General features: G+C 36.7%; 1 protein-coding gene across 3 annotated transcripts in view; it reads left to right on the top strand.

Annotated features, from left to right (window-relative positions):
- Nucleotides 1–19,660, top strand: part of LOC150088377 (serine/threonine-protein phosphatase 2A 56 kDa regulatory subunit delta isoform-like) — a 484,719-nt gene that overhangs the window by 196,852 nt on the left and 268,207 nt on the right. For all 3 annotated transcript variants that reach the window (XM_090369471.1, XM_090369470.1, XM_090369472.1), the window contains exons 7-8: nucleotides 4,672–4,802; nucleotides 17,414–17,473. In XM_090369471.1, coding sequence (XP_090225597.1) covers nucleotides 4,672–4,802; nucleotides 17,414–17,473 — 191 coding nt within the window. The remainder of the gene's footprint in view (nucleotides 1–4,671; nucleotides 4,803–17,413; nucleotides 17,474–19,660) is intronic.

Below are 19,660 nucleotides of genomic sequence, written 5' to 3'. Positions count from 1 at the left end.
TATTTGTATTGTAGGAAAATTATACTGAAAACTAAGCATCTACAGTTTAATAGGAATCTTTCGAGAGGGTGTCCTCAGGGGTCTGTATTGGGCCCACTTTTTTGGAACTTAGTACTTAATTTATGGCTAGAACAATCAATTGAAAATCTGCATAAGATTGCATATGCAGATGATTTGGTTTTATGTATTACTGGTAAATCCAGGGCTGTGCTTGAAATAAGAGTGGCCCAGGTATTAGAAAGTCTAGTGTCATGGGCTGATCTGCACAAACTATTGATATCTACAACTAAAACTGTTATGATGCTTCTTAAGGGGAAAACTAAATTATGCGCGACCGCCAAAAGCTTTAATTAAGGGGAGGCAGATTCCCCTAGTATCTGAGATGAAATATCTAGGTATAAGAATTGATGATAGATTATCGTTTTTCCCACATTTAAATTACTTACACGAAAAAATTAAAAAATTTAGTGCAGCAATAATTCGATTAACACGGTCAGATTGGGGGTTGAAAAGGAAAGTTTTAAATTTATACTACAAGGCAGTCTTCTTACCCATAGTTGCGTACGGAGCATCAGTGTGGTACTTCAGAGTTACTAACGTTAAATTTAAACAGAAATTGTTATCGATTCAGCGCTCAATGCTTTATGTTATTTCTAATTTGTGCAGAACAGTCTCAACGAATGCTATGCAGGTTTTGGCCGGGCATTTGCCTCTAGACTTGTACATTGTGTATCGGGCCCTTTGTTATTACTTAAAAAAAGCATAGTGGTTTCTTTCATGAATATTACATCTGATGTCACTATAGAGATAGCTAAAGCTAAGAAAAATGTTCTAACACAGTTGATTGGTATGTGGCAACAGAGATGGGATCTTAGTGCAACTGGGGAGGTGACTAGATTGTTTATTCCAACAGTTAAATTTACTTATGATAGTAACAACAAATGGTTTTTTTCTTCTATGGTAACATCGTTTATTTTAACTGGCCCTGGCTCATTAAATTTTAAACTACATTACTTTGGTCCAGTCAGCTCTCCTTTATGCACTTGCAGTCAACCTGAGACTCGGAGTCATTTATTATATGACTCCGAGTAGTTTGTATGTTGAACATAGAGAAAGGCTAAAAGTGAAGATTGGTAATTTAGTTAGAGGCTGTGAAAGTGACCTTATTGCTAATCAGGATAAATTTCAAGCACTGCAAGAGTTCTGTGTAACTGTTTTTCAACGGAGAAGACATTGGAATAATCTAATGATTACTAATTAAGATTTGATTATATACATTTTGATTATTTGTGTTTTTTTTTTTTTTTTCCTTTTAGTTTGTTTATATTATGTGTGTGTATATATGTATTTTATTTATTTTTCTTTTTTTTTTTTTTTTTGCTGGTTCTCAGGTGTGGGCAGCCTGGGAGCGGGATTGCTGGCACCCACCGGTATAGCACTACTTCCAGTGGGTGCGGGATTTTTGTGCATGAGGCACTTAAAATAGAAGACCAGGTCCAGCACCAAGTGAATATGGGCGGCCATTAGGGTCTATTCGCCAACGGGGAGCGGCTGTGCAGGTGACAGCTTCTTCCTGATGGCGAAGAGACCTTCCATACAGGTCTATTTTGCAGAGGTTCTGCACAAAGTCAACTTTATCAGGTGGAGATAGACGGAAGTCTAGGTGCCACCTTAGATAAAAATAATAAAAAATTATGTAAGTCAGCCCCTAAACATTAATTTATCTGTTTATCTCCACCATGGTTCTCTGTGATGATATACAAAACTCTGTACAATGGCCAGAAATGAGCCTAGTGCTATGTTATGTTGTATGTGATGTTGTTTAGTTGTATCTGGCCACTTAGTTACCAGGAGGGCTGCTTCTCAATACCTGTCCATGCCACGAGGAGGCAGTCCCAACTATTCATGTATGAAACTAAATGTAATATTATCAGCACCCATAGGAAGACGCACAAGTTGTGTGGGTGCAGCAGTCTCCTATAATCACGTACGGTGGTGAAGACCACAAAGAATCCTGCATCCACTGGAGAAAGTGTAATATCCAATGGGGAAAGCGACATTGTTGACAGGCCCAAAGCGGCCGGCCAGTAACAACAAGAGCCGGATCAATGTGCTGATCAAAGAGGACCGCTGCATCACAACATGCAAATTGTGTGATGCAGTAGGTATAGTGAAACCTGCTGTGATAACCATCATAAAGGAACTGGGCTACAAGGTTTGTGCCCAGTGGATCCCAAAAATGCTGACAACATGAGCACAAAGACGCCTAGAAAGTCATCTCTGTGGAACTTCTCCAGCTGTACAAGAGTGGAGAGGTGTTTTTTTTCCCCCACGCATAGTCACAGATGCTGAAACCTGGATCCATAATTTTTTACCCTGAAACGAAGAGACAGTCAGTGGAGTGGCACTATCAAAATTCACCATGCAAGAAGTTCAAAAGATAGCCTTCTTTTGGTAAAGTCGTGGCAACAGTGTTTTGGGACAAAGATGGGGTGTTGCTTGTGAACTTCTTGAAGCGTGGCTCCACAGTCAACTCAGAGCGATATATGGAAACATTGAAAAAGTTGAAAGCCTGTATCCATAGAGTTTGACCAGACAAAAACATTAATGAGGCTTTTCTTCTTCAGGACAATACACTACTCCACACCAGTTTGTGCATGATGGAGGCCGTTGCAAAACTTTGGTGTACTGTTCTTCTTCAACCCTCTCATAGCCTGGATCTTGCACCTTTCGACTACCACCTCTTCAGCATCACTGAAGGAAGCACTCCATGGAACCCATTTTGTGAGATGACAATCAGCTCGAGCACAGCATTTGCAAAAACCCTCTGGAGCCAGAGTAAGGACTTTTACAGGATTTGAATATGGCATCTGACTGAGAGATGGCAGAAGTGAATAGAAAATAATGGTGAATTTGTGGACAAATAACAGTATGTTTATTAATGATTGAGGATTAATTGATGTAAAAGGCATAGTTGTAGGTATTAAATTTCCTGAGTAAAAAAATAGAAGGCATTACTTTCGTATTGCACCTCATATATACAATAGGAACTTTGATTATCTGAGCTCCTAACTGTAGCATCTGTTAACTGAGTCAGCTATTGAAAAAATAGTATTGTACAAATGTATAAGCTAGGTGAGAAATTTCATGCTAGTCAATAGCACAAGATTCTGAATACTTTATAAGATTATGCAATGTTAGTGAATCGTAGTGCTTTGAACCATTGCTTGAATTCGGAAAATTTTAGCAATCAGATACAAATGTGGCAGCAAAGGGAAGATTATTTATTTATTTTTGTGTAAATTTGCATGATGTGCATATATTACACCAGTTCTCACTGGTTCTGACATTCAGATGTTTTGGTTAATTACAAATATACTTGAACTTATTTGATTAATTATGAATATACACAAAGCTGTTAGATTAATTATGATCATACCTGAAGTCATTTGATTAATTATTACCATACTTGAACTTATAATTGGCAATGGCCATTTTAATGTTTTAAATTTTTTTGTGACGCATAACATCTGGAACATTTTGTTCATTAATTATAAATAAAGAGCAAACCTTGAGAACTGAATACTGACCACACACATTTAAACTTTATTATTAAATTTTATAAAAAAGAAGGAAATTATTAGTTTACACTACATATACTACAGGTTTTGTACATACTACTGTACTGCATTTTTTTTTTTTTTTTTTAAGGAAAACTTCTGAAAATTACTATGCACATAAGTACTTTTTTACAATTATTCTAAGTCCCAGGCCCTTTATAAGAAAGGCAAAAAAAAGTTGGGTTTCAGTTATCTGAGGTTTTTGTTTCAGCATAGTCTCAGTCCCATTCACCTTAAATAATTGAGTTCCCTCTGTATATAAGTAATGCTTCAGCAATGGAGAAGACTAGTGTTACTTATTCTAGGCAGATACTGCCACTGTTTCAAGGCTTGTTGGCCTCTCTTCAGTGCATGGGTACCCTGATGTTGCAATTGTGACAATCAAGTTATGAAGTTTAACTCCATAATATGAGAGATTGCTGAAGTGCTACTTATTTGAGGTAGTGCAATACCATGGAAACTCGTTGTGAAGGTATTCATAATATGAGATACAATTAAAACGATGCCAATTATCTACTTCGATGGTTCATTATGAACAAAATGTGGTGCATTGGCACTAACCAGCTTACTAGTGAATCTTACACGTAGTCTCATGCTTTATGCAAAAATAATCACATTATCAGGTATTGAAAGGCTGTAATTTTTAAAAATTAAGGGCCGAATTCCATCTTTACTGGAATTTTGAGTTTACATATGTGTATACAAACCTACCAAAAGTAGTTTGACACCATATTTAGCAAAACACTAGTTTTAATGAACAAATTAAGGTGTGTATCATCTTGGGTGCCAGTGATAGCAAAAGTCCATTGCGGAACATTTTGATCAGTTCTTTGTAACAGGCAGCTTTGGAGTAGTGTCCAAATACTTTATCTAATTTATTTTTAAAATGTACATTTGTAAACAAATAAATGATATATTTAATAGGTAAAGTCTTTCTTTTATAGTGTGAAATATATGAAAAACTTATGATTTTCATGAGGATTTTTTTTTACTAATTTCATTGAAGTTTATGGTATGATTTTCAAAAGTGTACAATTTTTTCCCACCTTAGTTACTAGAATTATTTGACAGTGAAGACCCTAGGGAGAGAGATTTTCTGAAAACCACACTCCATAGGATATATGGAAAGTTCCTTGGACTAAGAGCATACATTAGAAAACAAATAAATAATATATTTTATAGGTAAAGTATTTCTTTTGTATTGTTGTAAATTTTATGAAAACTTCTCTTTTATGATTTTATGAAAAGCTTTTTTTTTTTTTTTTTTTTTTAATTTTACATTTAAGTTTATGGTAGGGATTTTCAAGTCCTGATTTCTTTTGCTTTCCCAATATAGACCAACTAAGTCATGGTCGGTATAATTATATTTATAGATAATACTCATAATAAAATATATCCTGTGGTTAGTTGTATACGTTACTATCTTTTTATACATTGTTTTCAACAACAAAGAGTTTTGAAGAAAACTTAGTTATCAAATACTAATTTAACATGCACTAGTGCAAGCTACTAGCAGGGCAGTGTGTTTTACTTTGACGTTGAAATTTATTTTCAGAGGTAATAAGATGAGAACTGTTTTCACAGCTGCTACCTCTCCAGATTTACAACAGAGAATCTGCTCTTTTTTTTTTTAAATTCAGTTTGATCTTTCTCCATGTTATGTCATAATATAGTTGGTGATAAAGTTTGTCTTTTTGAAAAAACTGAGTTTTTCCTCCATTTTTTTCTATCTTCCTCTAAGTTGTGCTGATCATGCAGGTGTGTTGTTCAGAAATATTTTTTCCGTTAGCAAATAGGAAAAAAATATGATTGTGGAAGAACAAAAACAACAGGCGTTATTAGTGAAATTGCACAGATAGGGAAAGAAGAGATGATGATGGCTCTGAAAAATAGACCATTTTCATTTGCTGTCGGTGGCAGTAATCATGGTGATTCTAAGCTGTATCACATTCTGGTGGCCTTTTATAATTTAAAAAAAAAAATAACTAAATAAAAAAAATAAAATAAAGCAGTTTGCTCCTAGTGCTAGCATTGGAAGGTGACTCTACAGGGTACAACACTGGGCATCTTCTTCCAAACAACCTGTAAGCTGTAAGATTCCTTCAAAAAACTGTCTGGCACGTAGTGTTGATAATGTGCCTGTCATGGTCACCTAAATATTGGGGTAATAAGGATATTAAAAGCAAAGATTTTGCACTTGGTGATAATACGCAGTTCTTGTTATCTTATTAATTTGTGCTGAAAAGGGAGCTGCATGCCTTCCTGCGAAGTGTGTCAATACCGTGTGGAAATTTGCTATTATCTAAAAAGAAATGCTTGAAGGAAAGATATGTTTAAACAATTCAACTGATGCATGCCACAGAAGTGATTTTGAAGTGGACACACACATGCACACACGCATGCATGCATAGTCTTTAGTTAAATGTCTAAATATTCTCATAGAACAGTGGGAGCCTTTCACAAGTAGGTTTAAAGAAGAGGTGCGAAGAATGAGAAAAGCAATTTAAACACTTGTTAGAAATACAAAATTTAAAAGAACAACAAGTGATTACTAGTGAGTGGCATTGACTTCAAATACAGGTTCATAATCTAAAAGTTTTTAAGGAAGATAAATTGATGAACTCAAGAAAAAGACTTTTTATTACAAACTTCTAGTAAAAAGCAACTCTAAACAGGCCAAATAAATTGATAATTCTAGTCATGTTGTGTTCAATTTTGCAGAAAGTGCCTACATGTTTCTATCTCCTGGTTTGAATAGAGCACAAAGTGCTCTATTCAAGCCAGAAGACGGCATCATATTTGTTTAACTGATAAATCAACCTTTGAAAATCCAATATAGCTCTTTAATCCAATGTACCTCACATCTGCTTACTCAGGTTATATGTAGAATAATGTTATGTTCAAATTTATTTTACCAAAGAGTTTTAAGTATATCATCCTATTTTGGAAATTGATTAATATAGCAAATATAAAGTGGAAGGATGATTCTGATTTAGTCATAAGGCATTGCTCTCACCAAGATTTTGAAGAGTAAAACAAGAGAAGATTCTGTTCATTTGCTCAGTGTGGAAGTACCCTATGGCTGCATGGGACCACATGGTGCACAAGATCTCATTGGAAAATGTTCTTTAAAAAGCTGGTGTAGCACAAGTTTCATCAGTTGGCAGAGCATTTTTAAATTTAAAATTTTTTGTGACATATTTCCAGTACTTCTTGGTGGCATGCATTAAAGATAAAGAAACAGATGAAGGCAATAGATGTTTTGCAGCATCAGTGTTGAAGTATGAGAACCTACCAGATGCTATTATGAAAGAAGAAAGAATTAATATACAGTGGTCTTTTGCTGGGGAGCTTACAAGTGCATAATGAAGCTTGAAATATAACAAATTGTTTGCAAAGCAGTCAGCAATGGGACATGATATTGCCAAAGGGATGTCTTTGTGTGCGTGCGCACGCATGTGTGCAATGTAAGGAGTGTGAGGATATTAGGTGCAAACTCAGCTTTATGGGCCTTTATAACAGCTTGAAGAACAGGCTTGATGCCCTCAAATAAATTAAATTGATGGGGCCCATCAAGCTCTCAGCTGCCCACATCAGCACCAAAGCTTCCTCTTGATCATCAGGCAAGTGCATCACCCAAGGCAGAATGCACTGGTCCCACAGGATCTAATTGTTGCTAGTCTCTGTTGTCAGGGAAACATGTTGTTAAAAAAGGCTAGGTGGAATAGGATCAGGGTATGTCTGCGAGGGACAAAAGTTGATGGCATTGTAGAGCAGATATCTTTTAAGGGCAAGAGGTGATATTGTTGTTCATGTTCGAACTAATAACATTGAGTAGGAGAACCACAGACTTAATAAGTACAGGGCAGTATTAAAAAAAAAAAAAAAAAAAAAAAACCTCACGAGTTAGGGTTAAATTTGAAAGTGTCTGCAATTCTGCCTAGACATGATAGGAGGGAATATATTATGATAGCCTTGTCAATCAATTCGGCCCTAGAGAGATTGTGCAAGGCTCATGGGGTAGAATTTTCAGCGTGGTCTGTACTTAACAGGAGAAACTGTTTTTACAGGATTGGATATGCTTAAATAGAAGGTACAAGAATATCTGTTGATGCTATTGAGACAGAGTTAGGTTGGGTTAGAAAACTGCTTGCTTGGGAGGGACACACAGACTAATAGATTAACAATAGCTGGAAGCAGAGGGGAAAGTGATTCTTGCAATGCTTTTATTGGAATGAGCAGCAGCCTTAAAAGCAAGGTGCTGGGGATTTCAAGAACTGCTGGAAATCATCATGAAACAAGTAAATACATGGTCTGTGTTAGGGTAACTAAGAGTGAGAACAGGTGCATGCATAATTGCTAGGAGTATAGTTAATAAATTTGATGAATTTGAAGTACTAGTGAAAACATCAAATGCAGATGTTGGGATTTCAGAGAGATGAGGTCACTCAGATATATGGAATGCAGAATTTGAATATGTGGAGTACAATCTATACAGAAAGGATATTGTGTATATTGTCAAGTGGCATCAGGGGTTTGTTGTGACCTTTTTTGTTTTTTTTTTATGCTAAATCTCTCAAGTTCCTTAATAATACCAATTTGATTATATCGCATTCTTCCTGGTTTTCTGCCCATTTTATTTATTTATTTATTTTTTTTTTATTGACATTTTACCAAGAGAAATAACCAATCACACAGTTTCGGGCTGGTATTATTCTTACTGAATCTGAAACTAAATATAATATGAAATGAAGAGGACAAAATATGTCATGGAAAATTGGGTTCACTGAAGCGAATGACTAAACTTATCACTCATGGTTTCTGAGAAAGCCCAATAGTCCTAATCCAACATTTCACCAGATATATAAATACTCTCGTAGCATAATAAACATTTGTCTCAAATACTACCATTAATAAAAAGAAGAAGAAAGATCAGCCTTTAAAATTATTCTGGATAAACGACGTTCTACTATATATAGAAATTGACAAAGATGATTGAATGTTCTAAAAAAGATTATCTTAAAAGTAATCGAAGAGCGTGCGTGTGTGTGAGTGAGTGAGAGAGAGAGCGGGAGGGAGGGAGGGAGAGTTCCACTAACTGAGAAAGTGAGATCCATTCAGTGTCATGATTTGTGAGAGTTGCTATGTATTTGTCAAATTCCTTACACCTTGCCATATTTTGTCAATCTTATGATATGGTGAAATATGATATATGCCCTTTTTCAGCTGTTAGATTTGACAGAATTTGGCAATTAAAGAGATGAATTATTTTTAGTAAGGAATGGGTGTGCAACAGAAGTTTCTCTTCTAGAAACTTCAGTATCATCTACATTTCTTTGTATTTATATAACAGAAACGTGTAAAAATGCAAATGACAAACAGCCAGTAAATGATAAAAATTATATTTATTTTAAATTATGTAAAATATACAATACGCTTGCAAATATGAGTTTTATTTATGTTTATTAAATATATATTGCATTGCCCACTGGTTTAATATATGGAGCAGAGAATATAGAAATGTTTACAAACCTTTAGTTGTCCAACTTGCTGAGGATGGCACTAATGTAGTATTCACCATATAGTGCAAGGAAGCCACAGGATTTTGCTGCACTGGCAAAAAAAAAAAAAAACAAAAAAAAAACCAGTAAATAAGAAAATGCAAATTATATACTTCCCTCCTCAGTTTTTATTCAGTTGACCTTTGAATTTATTCAAACTGTAAGCCTCAACTACCTACGAGGGCAACTTGTTAGAGTAATCAACAACTTGCTGGCTAAAAGAAAACTTCCTATAATCTAATCTAAACTTCAACGCTCTGTAATTTGAATTTTTGCCCCCTAGTTCTGAAATTCTTTATAACAGTGAGAATTCCACCTTCATTTATTTTACTAGTCCCTCTCAGAACCTTATAAACCTCAATCATCTCACCTCTGAGGTACCTAGTTGCCAAGCTTTGTAGTCCCATAATCGAAGTCTTTCCCTATACAGTTGTCATTTTGCTGATCTCAACATTTGAGTTGCCCATCTTTTCACTGTTTCAAGAAGCTCAATGTCTTTTTTCAGATGAGGTCTCCATACTTGAACACAGTATTCGAAATGTGGTCTTACACTTTTGTACAATTGCATTTTACAGTGGGATTATAACTTGCCTATCTCTACAGGATAACGCGTGATAAATCATCAATAGGACATGTGCTTCCCTAGCTGCCTGTATTGTAACTCCCAGATCCTTTCCTCCTTCACTGTTTTTAATTCAATGCCACCAAGTGTGTGTATAATTTATATGAGGGTAAGAACTTGCATTTAGCAGCATTAAAGTGGCCTAAGCATTGCTCTTGGGGCCTACCGCACATCTCCTGTGCAAAGCCTATACGCTAAAGCTTATGATCCTCCTCTCTCTCTCTCTCTCTCTCTCTCTACGAAGAGAAATTTTACTGCTTATTTATGCTGTCAAAATCAAGAGCCAACCCCTGCATCCAGCATGGAAGCATCTATTTACTCCAGGTTAGGAGAACTTGTATGCCGTTTATCCATAAATAAATCGACCTGCTGGCATACGTCTTCGCTCATTACTTGACAATTGGCAGCTAGATCTTCTAAAATAGCCACTACTAGTTCCACTGCTCCTCCATGGGCTCTTTGTCCTGCAAAAATGGGGGAAAAACAACTTTCTCCACAGAATATAAAACAGCTTAATAATCTCTAATTGAGAAATAGGGCGCCTCCGTAGCCAGGTGGGAAGGAGCAGCAGTGCGTAGCACACGCTTCTTGATTAGACCGGGGTTCGAGCCCGTCACCACCAAATACGGAGGATGCGGAAAGGTCATTCAGGGAATGACCACCGCATATCCCGGAGCAATATGGCCTTAGTTGCTAATGCTCCTAAAAACCAAATAACAAATAACAACATCTAATTGAGAAATATGAATGTTATACCCAGATATACACTGATGGCTCCAAAACTGACCATCACGTCAGTGCTGCTGTCATTCTTCCATCATCCATGATCTCTAATCAATTACCCTTAGAATGCAGTATCTTTATTGCTGAACTACATGCCATACAAATGGACCTGGAAACTATAAAATTACACCAGTTTACCAATAGTGTTATTTTTACCGACTCTCTCAGTGCCCTTCTCATTTTACAGAAACAAAGAAAGCATCACAACTACCTGCTTGGTAACATTCAAAACTTTCTGTTTCATCTAGCTACTAACACAAAAGTAGTAAAATTTTGTTGGGTTGCTAGCTATGTTGGCATACCTGGCAACGAGAGCAGCCAAATCTATTGTGGTACCTGTTGACGCTTCTTTTAAAATCCCTTTCACCAACTACAAAATTGTTATAATAAGGCAAAGTATGAATCATTGGAAAACTATCTGGCAAAACCAAGAAGACAAGGAACTCCAATCTTGGCCATCTAGTTTCCCCTCGAACCGAAAAGAAGTCACGCTTGCAAGACTGCAAATAGGACATACATGCCTTACTCACTTTTATCTTCTTTCTTCCTCAGATCTGCTTTTCTGTCTGAACTGCAACGCACAAATCACAGCATATCATAGTTGACTGCCCTCTCTATAATGGAGTAGGCAAACCACCTTCTTATAAAACCATGCAGCCCAAATTGCACCTACTTTGCAACAAATATTAGACAACAAATCTGACATTAATGCAATTTTCGCTTTCCTAAAAAAGGATAAAATGCTATGATATAATATAAATGCTGAAATCCCACATAATATGTATATCTCAGTTATAATAACACCTGAAATGTCATACCTTTTGTTTGGTGCATAATGGCCTTAGCTGCCATTGTGCCGTAAAATCACCACCACCAACAACAACAACAACAACAACAGCATTAAAACACCATCACCACCAACAACAGTAGCATTAAAACATAGCCACCACATCTCTGATCATCTTTGAAGTCTGTTTAAGTCATCCTGAATGAGTGCTGCTTGGCACTGATCATTAATGCCAAATTTTATGTCATCAGTTATCCACGTGTTGGACAAGATTTTGCAGCTCTAGCTCTAGTTTTTTTTATAAATATTTAGCTGTTTTATTGACTTAATTGTCACATTAATTTATTTTCTAGAAATAGCTTTATAGTTCTAGTCTTGCACCTTGGTTTATTTTTAATTTAGATAGCTATTTTGAAAGTTAATAATTAGTGTCCTTAAATTTTACCGTTTGTAACTTGTCGCCATTGTTATAGTATATTAGATCGATACAGAATAGCATAACGTATATCCGAACTTGATAGTGTAAGATTTAAAATAAAAGTAGATACCATAATACGTAGCACTATCTTAGAAATCAGTTAGCTTATTATAGTATTATCAAATAATCAGTAAAATTTATTGATCTTATTAAATTTCATTGTTAATTAAATTGTACTTAAATGGAATCATGACTCAGACTAGAGCAGCAAAGCAACGGGCACAAAGTAGCAGGAGTGCTGTGGCTCAGGAGAAAACCGAAGGGGGTGTATTCTCCAATGCATCACAGTGTAAAAATAATATGTGAAATATTTGTGGATCTATCTGGAACAGGACATGATCTAGCCAAGGAGCATGTATTTATGTATTCTGGATGCAAAGAGTGTGAAGAAATTAAGCGTCAACTCGGCATTTTGATGGCCATCAATGAGAGTTTGAGGTGTAGGGTAGATGCCCTTGAATAAATTAATATGAGGGGCCCAACAAGCTCTCAGCTGCCCAACTCCATGCCAGAGCTCACTCCTCTGCATTAGGTAACACAGCAGCAATCTACAAGGCAGAATGTGCTGGTCCCACAGGAGCTATGTTATTGTCAGTGACTGTTGTCAGGGAGACAGGGAATATACTATGCAAAAAGTATAGGTGGAACAGAACCAAGGTATGTCTGCCAGGGGCAAAAGTTGATGACGTTGTAGAGCAATATACCTTTTAAGGGTACAAAGGTGATATTATTGTACCTGTTGGCACTGATGACCTTAAGAGTAAGAGATCTACAGATTTACTTAACAAGTATGGGTCAATGTTGAAAAAAAGTCACGAGTTAAGGTTAAATTTGAAAATGTCTGCAATTCTGCCCAGATACGATAGGAGGGAGTATATGATGAGAGCATTGTCAATCAATTTGGCCCTGGAGTGATTATGCAAGGCTCATGGGGGTAGAATTTTTTTTTCAGCTTGGTCTGTGCTTGCTAATACGAGAGACTGCTTCTACAGGGATGGGATGCACTTAAATAGAAAGCGTGCAAGAATATTTTCTGATGCTATCAAGACCGTATTAGGTGGTTGGAAAACTGCTAGCTTGGGGAGATTCACAGACAAAGTTCAACAATAGCCAGAGACGAAAATGATTCTTGCACTGCTTCTATTGGATTGAGCAGCAGCCTAGAGAGTGAGTTGCTGGGGTTTGCAAAAACTGCTGGGAGTAGGCATGGAAAAGTAAATACATGGGCTGTGTTAGGGTAACTAATAGTATGAACAGGTGCATGTATAATTGCATGTACACCAATGCTATAAGTATAGTAAATAAATTTGATGAATATGAAGAGCTGTTCAAGACATTAATAGCAGATATTGTTGGGATATCAGAGACGTGATGCAGTGCAGAATTGGAATTTGGGGAGTACAGTGTGTATAGAAAGGATAGAGAAAGTAGGAAGGGAGGAGGGGTTATGCTGTTAGTTAAGGAATGCCTAAAATCTAGGGAAGTGCATCTAGTTGACATGGGTGGACAGTGTAGTGTTGAGTCAGTTTGGTGACTCAACATATGCACTGGGAAAGCAAAATTGAGAGTAGTCGTATGTTATAGGACAAGTGACTAGTACAATCAACAAATATACAGAGAAATAGTGGGCTAGTAAATCAGAGTGTCCTATAATCGGAGATTTTAACTTTCCAGATATTGACGAATTTGTAGTTGGTCACTCGCACACTAGCAAGGCTTTTGTGGATTTATTGGATGATTGTTTTCTACAGCAGCATGTTAGAGAAGCAACCAGAGGGAGAAACATTCTTGATCTGGTTATCAGCAGTGATTATTCATGCATTAAGAATTTACAGATAAATTAAGAAAACACTGGGTGACTATGATCACAGTGTACTGATGTGGGATTTACTTAAAGATGTAACTACCATTAAGAGTAAAGGGAAGGGTTTTTGCTTTCACAAAGGTGACTGTAAAGGTGGTCTCTGTATTCTCTATTCTACTGTATAGAATTTAAAAAGTTTTTAAATTCTATACAGTGGGGTCAACTGATGATGTTAAAAACAGTAAATTCTAACCTAATTCAAGGAATTAATCTTGGAAACTACCAGGCTTTTCATACCAACTAAGAAATATTGTTCAAGATTTAGACCTAAATGGATGTCAGATGAACTAATGAGGTTCGTGGCAGAGAAGAAAAATGCATGGGATGCGTATAAATTATCAGGTGACACAGAAGCCTATGGCAGATATAAGCTAGTGTTTTCAAGCCACAAAGGAGGTTAGGCAAGTTTAGACTGATTATGAGAAATCCTTGGCAAAGGATGCAAAGAAAAACAACAGACTTTTTTACTTATATAAACTTTAGAAGGAAGGGGATGAATCAGATTGGTCCACTTGATATTGATGATTCAACTGTTGATAATCCTTCTCAGATACCAACTGAATGAGTATGTTGCATTCAGTTGGTATCTGATGAGGAATTCATACATGAGGAATTCTGTAAGGGAGGGGGGGGAACAGAAATTTACTAAACTAACGGGGAGCTAAATGATTTTGTAATAACAGAGAGCAAAGTGTAGGAGAAATTGTTGAAGTTAAACATAAAATAGGCACCTGGGGTGGATTGAATCTATTCAGTTATATTGAAGGAGGCAGCAAGGGTAGTAAGAAAACCCTTAGCCATAATAATGAGAGCATCCTTAGATTCAGGGGGAAGTCCCCATGGATTGGAGATGTGCAAATGTATCCCCAGTTCACAAGGGGGCAACAGGATTGGTGAGTGGAACGAAGGGGTGATCTTACCAAGAAAGGCTTAAGTTCTGCAAATTGCAGCATCTGGAGACTATGCACCTGCAAGGTGATCTGATTAAGGTGTATAAGGCCTTGAATGGGTTGAGCAGGCTCAATTCTGATGGGATTCTTCCTCGTACTCAGATCACAAACCTGAGGGGGCATAAATTAAAATTGAGGAAAGACGGTTATAGAATAGATGTGCGAAAATTTGCCTTTAGTCAGCGGGTTGTTGATTGCCAGAACAAACTTCCATCTGTCATTGTGGAAGTTGATAGCTTAAATAAATTTAAGGAGGAACTGAACAAACGTTCAGAAGGAATGCTACGTAAGCTTCCTTTCTTGCATCATATGCCTCCACTGATGCTAATAAAGCCTACTAAGTTAGTTAAACAAGATTTTCCCTTAAAGCCATGTTGTGTGTGTCCTTCAGAATGCCATATCTATCAAGATTCCTGGATTGCACTGTAAATGATTGCCTCTAAGATTTTTACTACCACTGAAGTTACACTAACCAATCTGCAGTTTGTAGTTATCAACTTCACTCTTAGAACCACTTTTATGTATTGGTGAATTTGTTGGCACTTCTCCAATCCAAAGTCACTCTCATAATTAACCTCGGTGGTTAATGTACTCCCTGGCAGGAGCCTTACTTGCTTTTATGCTCAGAAGTTTTTCTAATAAACAGTCATCTGTAATGACAACAGTACTAATTTCATATAACTCAGCTTCACTTGTACAACCTGTTCTCAGCATGAAGGGTCTTTTGTCAGTAATGACCAGTGTGAAGTACCTATTCAATTCATCTGCAACATCACCTGGGTTATCTAAAACTTTTTCACACCTAGTGCACCAGGGTCAGATCTGATTAGTTTGCTTCATTTTATTCACATATATGAAAAATTCCTCGTCCAAATTTTTTGCTTTAAAAGAATTCCATAATTCATAATGCCAACCCTTAGCGATTTGAACAATTCATAATCTCATATAGAGCTTTAAACTGTCAGAATTCCCTCTTATGAAGTTAAAACCCATGCTTTTATTTATAACTACTGCAACATCTTACTTCATCTTTAAACTGATGATTGTGTGATCACTTCCTGACAATGATTCCTGTACTTTAAGCTCTATGATGTCATCTGATTTTTTTTAGTAATAAGGTCAAGAATATTCTCACCTCTAGTTGTTTCTTTAACATGCTGGTACAAATATTAATCATCTAGTTTATTTTAAAAATTTTTCCCCATGGTGATTTTCCTCCCACTTATTGCAGTCAGTCTGGGGCAGATTAAAGTAACCCATAATAAGACATCAATGCTTGCTTGCCTACTCCATCTGCATGTAAAAACTCTTCATATTCTTCACAATCTTCTGATTTGTAGATTACTCTCACTCTCATTATTCCTTTGGTTCCAATTAACTCATACCAGAGATTCTTTGCTAGCAGACATGACTTCAGCCTGAGCACATTCCATAGTGGATCTCGTCATCCCCAATTTCTGGGTGGCACCACGTTTCCACTGTTAGCCCTATTATATCAGCATTAGTTGTCCTGATAAGGTGTTCAAATTCAGCCATTCTGACATTACTGTAGACACAGTTGAGACTAAGTAATCTTTTATACTACCTGAAGTTATTTAGGTTTATATTCCAAGCTTTATCTTTCCCCCTTATTTGAAATGTTGCTATCCTCAGAACATTTTATAAACATTGGATGTTGTTTCAACAATAACTGATGATGATTATTTTATTATCTTGAAGGCACCTATTTTATATCAAAATTTCAAAATTACCAAAAAACTGCTTTCATTTATCTGATGGTGAAACAAAAAATATTCTGTTAAATTAATCTTAATTTGGAGTGGGATGTAACTATAATCACAAAGGGCACCAACATTATATTTTTGTAAGTGTTAGCTCCCTGTTTACAGTTTCAAAGTTGGTGTTATATGGATATTGCATAATGATTTGGCCACACGTGCTACAATACTTCACTTGAACAGCATGTGCAATATCTCTTTCATTTAAAAATACATAGTTGCCAATTTGGTAGTGACAACCTCTTAAGTCTCTAATATCATACTGATTCCTGATTCATTCATTAATACGTACCTAAGAAATTTTTTTATAAAAGCCATGTCTGTCAGCTAATGTCCTGGGATATGTACAGTACTAATTTCAAAATAGAAAGAGATGAAATATCAAAGTTAGATGATTACAATAATAAGCGTACGGTCTGGCAGTATCATGGTTGGTGTTTGGGGATCATGGTCTTGATTGTGACTGACACAAAACAGTTCCCAGCATCTTATCTCCTAAAGTCAGTTCCCAATCAAAGTGTACAATGTGAACTTTTGCACACACACACGCCACCTTGTTAATGACTTTATCTAAATGAATACCGGATGAAATAACTCTGGAAACACATATGTTCAGTTGATGGAAAGCAAAGTTTAAACCAGAAATCATTTGTGAGCTTTTCTGAATTATAAAAGTACTTTTAAAACATATGTATGAAGGAAATAAATATGGTTTTATGTCATTTTGTAATGACCAGAGTGATTTTCCCTTCATACCATATGATCATACATTGATTATTATTAACTTTGTGAAAATGTTCTGTCAGATACATGAATCTCTGAAATTGTTTCTGACAAAACATTAAAAATTAAAAATCAGTTTTTAAAATTTAACATGTATGTGCTTTTGTTGATTTGTTTAAATTTACTAATAATACAAATCTATTAGTAAATATTACATTATTCTTGTTCTTCATTCATTAATTTGCAGATTCATCTATGAAACTGAACATCATAATGGGGTAGCTGAATTGTTAGAGATTTTAGGAAGGTAAGAAATTGCTGTAATATTTAGTTCTTTTGAATTTTGTCTTAATTCCCTGAATGCTATTCATAATGTCTAAATATGTTAGAATTTGATGAGTCAGCAAGATTAAGAAACACACACACAGAGAGAGAGAGAGAGAGAGAGAGAGAGAGAGAGAGAGAGAATATATTGTGATACTTTTAAATCATCATTGAAATGTTATTAATGATATTAATTGGAGAATCACAGAAAAGATGCAGGCAGCAGAAAAGAATACCATTAAAACAGGTGTTTAATGATATTCTTTACTATTGAAATAATATTAAGATGTGGATGTGATATGAAGTTGATACTGTTGCAAATGAAAGACTATTGTATAAATTTGAGCAGTGTGGCATTAATGGAAAGTTACTGCTATGGATAAAGGGATGGTTGAGTGTGAGAAGACAGAGTGGTTATTAATGGACACTGCTCTTCATGTAATTAGTGGAGTTCCCCAGGGTTCAGTGCTGGGTCCACCTTTTTTTTTCTATATTTATTAATGATATTGAAAAATGTACACCAATGAGCCAAAACTTGACCACCTACCTAATATGACGTTGGTCCTACACGTGCAGCCAAAACAGCTCGTACCCGGCGAAGCATGGATGCTACAAGGTTTCTAAATGTCTTGTGGTATCTGGTGCCAACATGTAACCAGCATATCCTTTAACTCCTGCAAGGTCTGTGGTTGAGATGCTACAGATCAGAGTTGCTGTTCCAACACAAACCACAGATGGGATTGATGTCTGGGGAATTTGGAGGCCAGAGCAACACCTGGAAGTCTTCCTCATGTTTTGCAAACCAGTCTCGAATAATCTGGGCGGTGAGGCATGGCACATTATCCTGCTGAAAAGACTGTTGCCATGAAAGGGTGTACCTGGTCAGCAATGATGTTTAGGTACAAAGTACTTTGAGGGTCAAAAGACACCAGGAATTTCTCCCATCTCCACGAGTGTTCGCTGTATCCAGGGGCAGTACTCTGTCAAGACCAGAGATTTAAAAGTGTGTGGATCATGTGTGGTGTAGTATGTTGTGCCCATAGTTCTTCTGGCCTATTGGCCGTCGAACCCCTGATGGGACCTGACATTGTCCGTACTATGCCAACGAGGAGGGTGGCCAAGTGTACCTTGAAATTTATTATACTCTGGCAGGTCCCACCACCTAATTTCCTGGGATTTCAGTTGCTGGGTCCTAAAAAAAAAAAAATAATAATCACGTTGGTATTATTACAAGATCGCTATTAAGAGATAGTATGTGGGTTTTGTTTGCTGAAGTGACCATGCGGTTGTACGCTAAAATGAGAAGTTCTAGAGGCCTAATGGGGCGGGCAATAATTTTGGTGTTAACTTAAACATACCCATGCCCCACCAGAGGGAAAGAGGGGATGGCAGGAGGAGGAGAAGACAGCAAGCCATCTCTCCCCCACCCCTGCCAAGGAATAGGAGTGAAAGCAGGCTGGTGAAGGTTACCAGCCCAGATCGCCATATGGCTAGGTGGCAGCAATGTGCTGCAGTCATTTCTCTGAGCCCTTGCATAGTAGTCTTGTTATCTTGATCAGGTTGTCAAATGCCTGTGCTGGATGAGGTTGTCTAATCGGGTTGTCACAGTGTGATTTCTTTTTTATTATTTTTATTTTTTTAGTTTGTCACTTCCAAGTCAGGTCCAGTTTTTTTTTTTTTTTTTTCATGTAAACCCCAAACACGAGCGGTATTAGAACCTGTAGTACTTAGTACCTTGCTTGGGTTGGAGGTTGAGAAGACGAAAGAAGATATTTGTTGACATTGGATTGAACTTCTGTAGACTGTAATTTTCAGGAAATACATATGAAGGAAGGTTGTTCCAGAAAACGGCAGTTGAATGAATAAACGAGGAAGATGAAAAGTTGGTTCTGTGAGTTTGAAATTGGACAGTAAATGGATGTTGGCTGGTGGCAGCACGAGTTCGGACTGTTTTGAAAGAGAGAGAGAGAGAGAGAGAGAGAGAGAGAGAGAGAGAGAGAGCACGGGAATTAAGGAAGCCAATTCAGAAGAACAGTGCCCATGGAAGTATCTATAGAAGAGGCATGCAGCAGAAACAGTACATCTATGAGACAGCGAGTGGAGAGACTCTGTTAGAGATGAATCATTAATTAACCTAACTGCCCTCTTCTGAATGGAATAAAGAAGCCTG

This window comes from Mastigoproctus giganteus, chromosome 3, assembly GCF_048544385.1.
Source record: "Mastigoproctus giganteus isolate SK-2022 chromosome 3, ASM4854438v1, whole genome shotgun sequence".
NCBI classification, from domain to species: domain Eukaryota; kingdom Metazoa; phylum Arthropoda; class Arachnida; order Uropygi; family Thelyphonidae; genus Mastigoproctus; species Mastigoproctus giganteus.
This window is presented reverse-complemented; position numbering and strand designations above follow the sequence as displayed.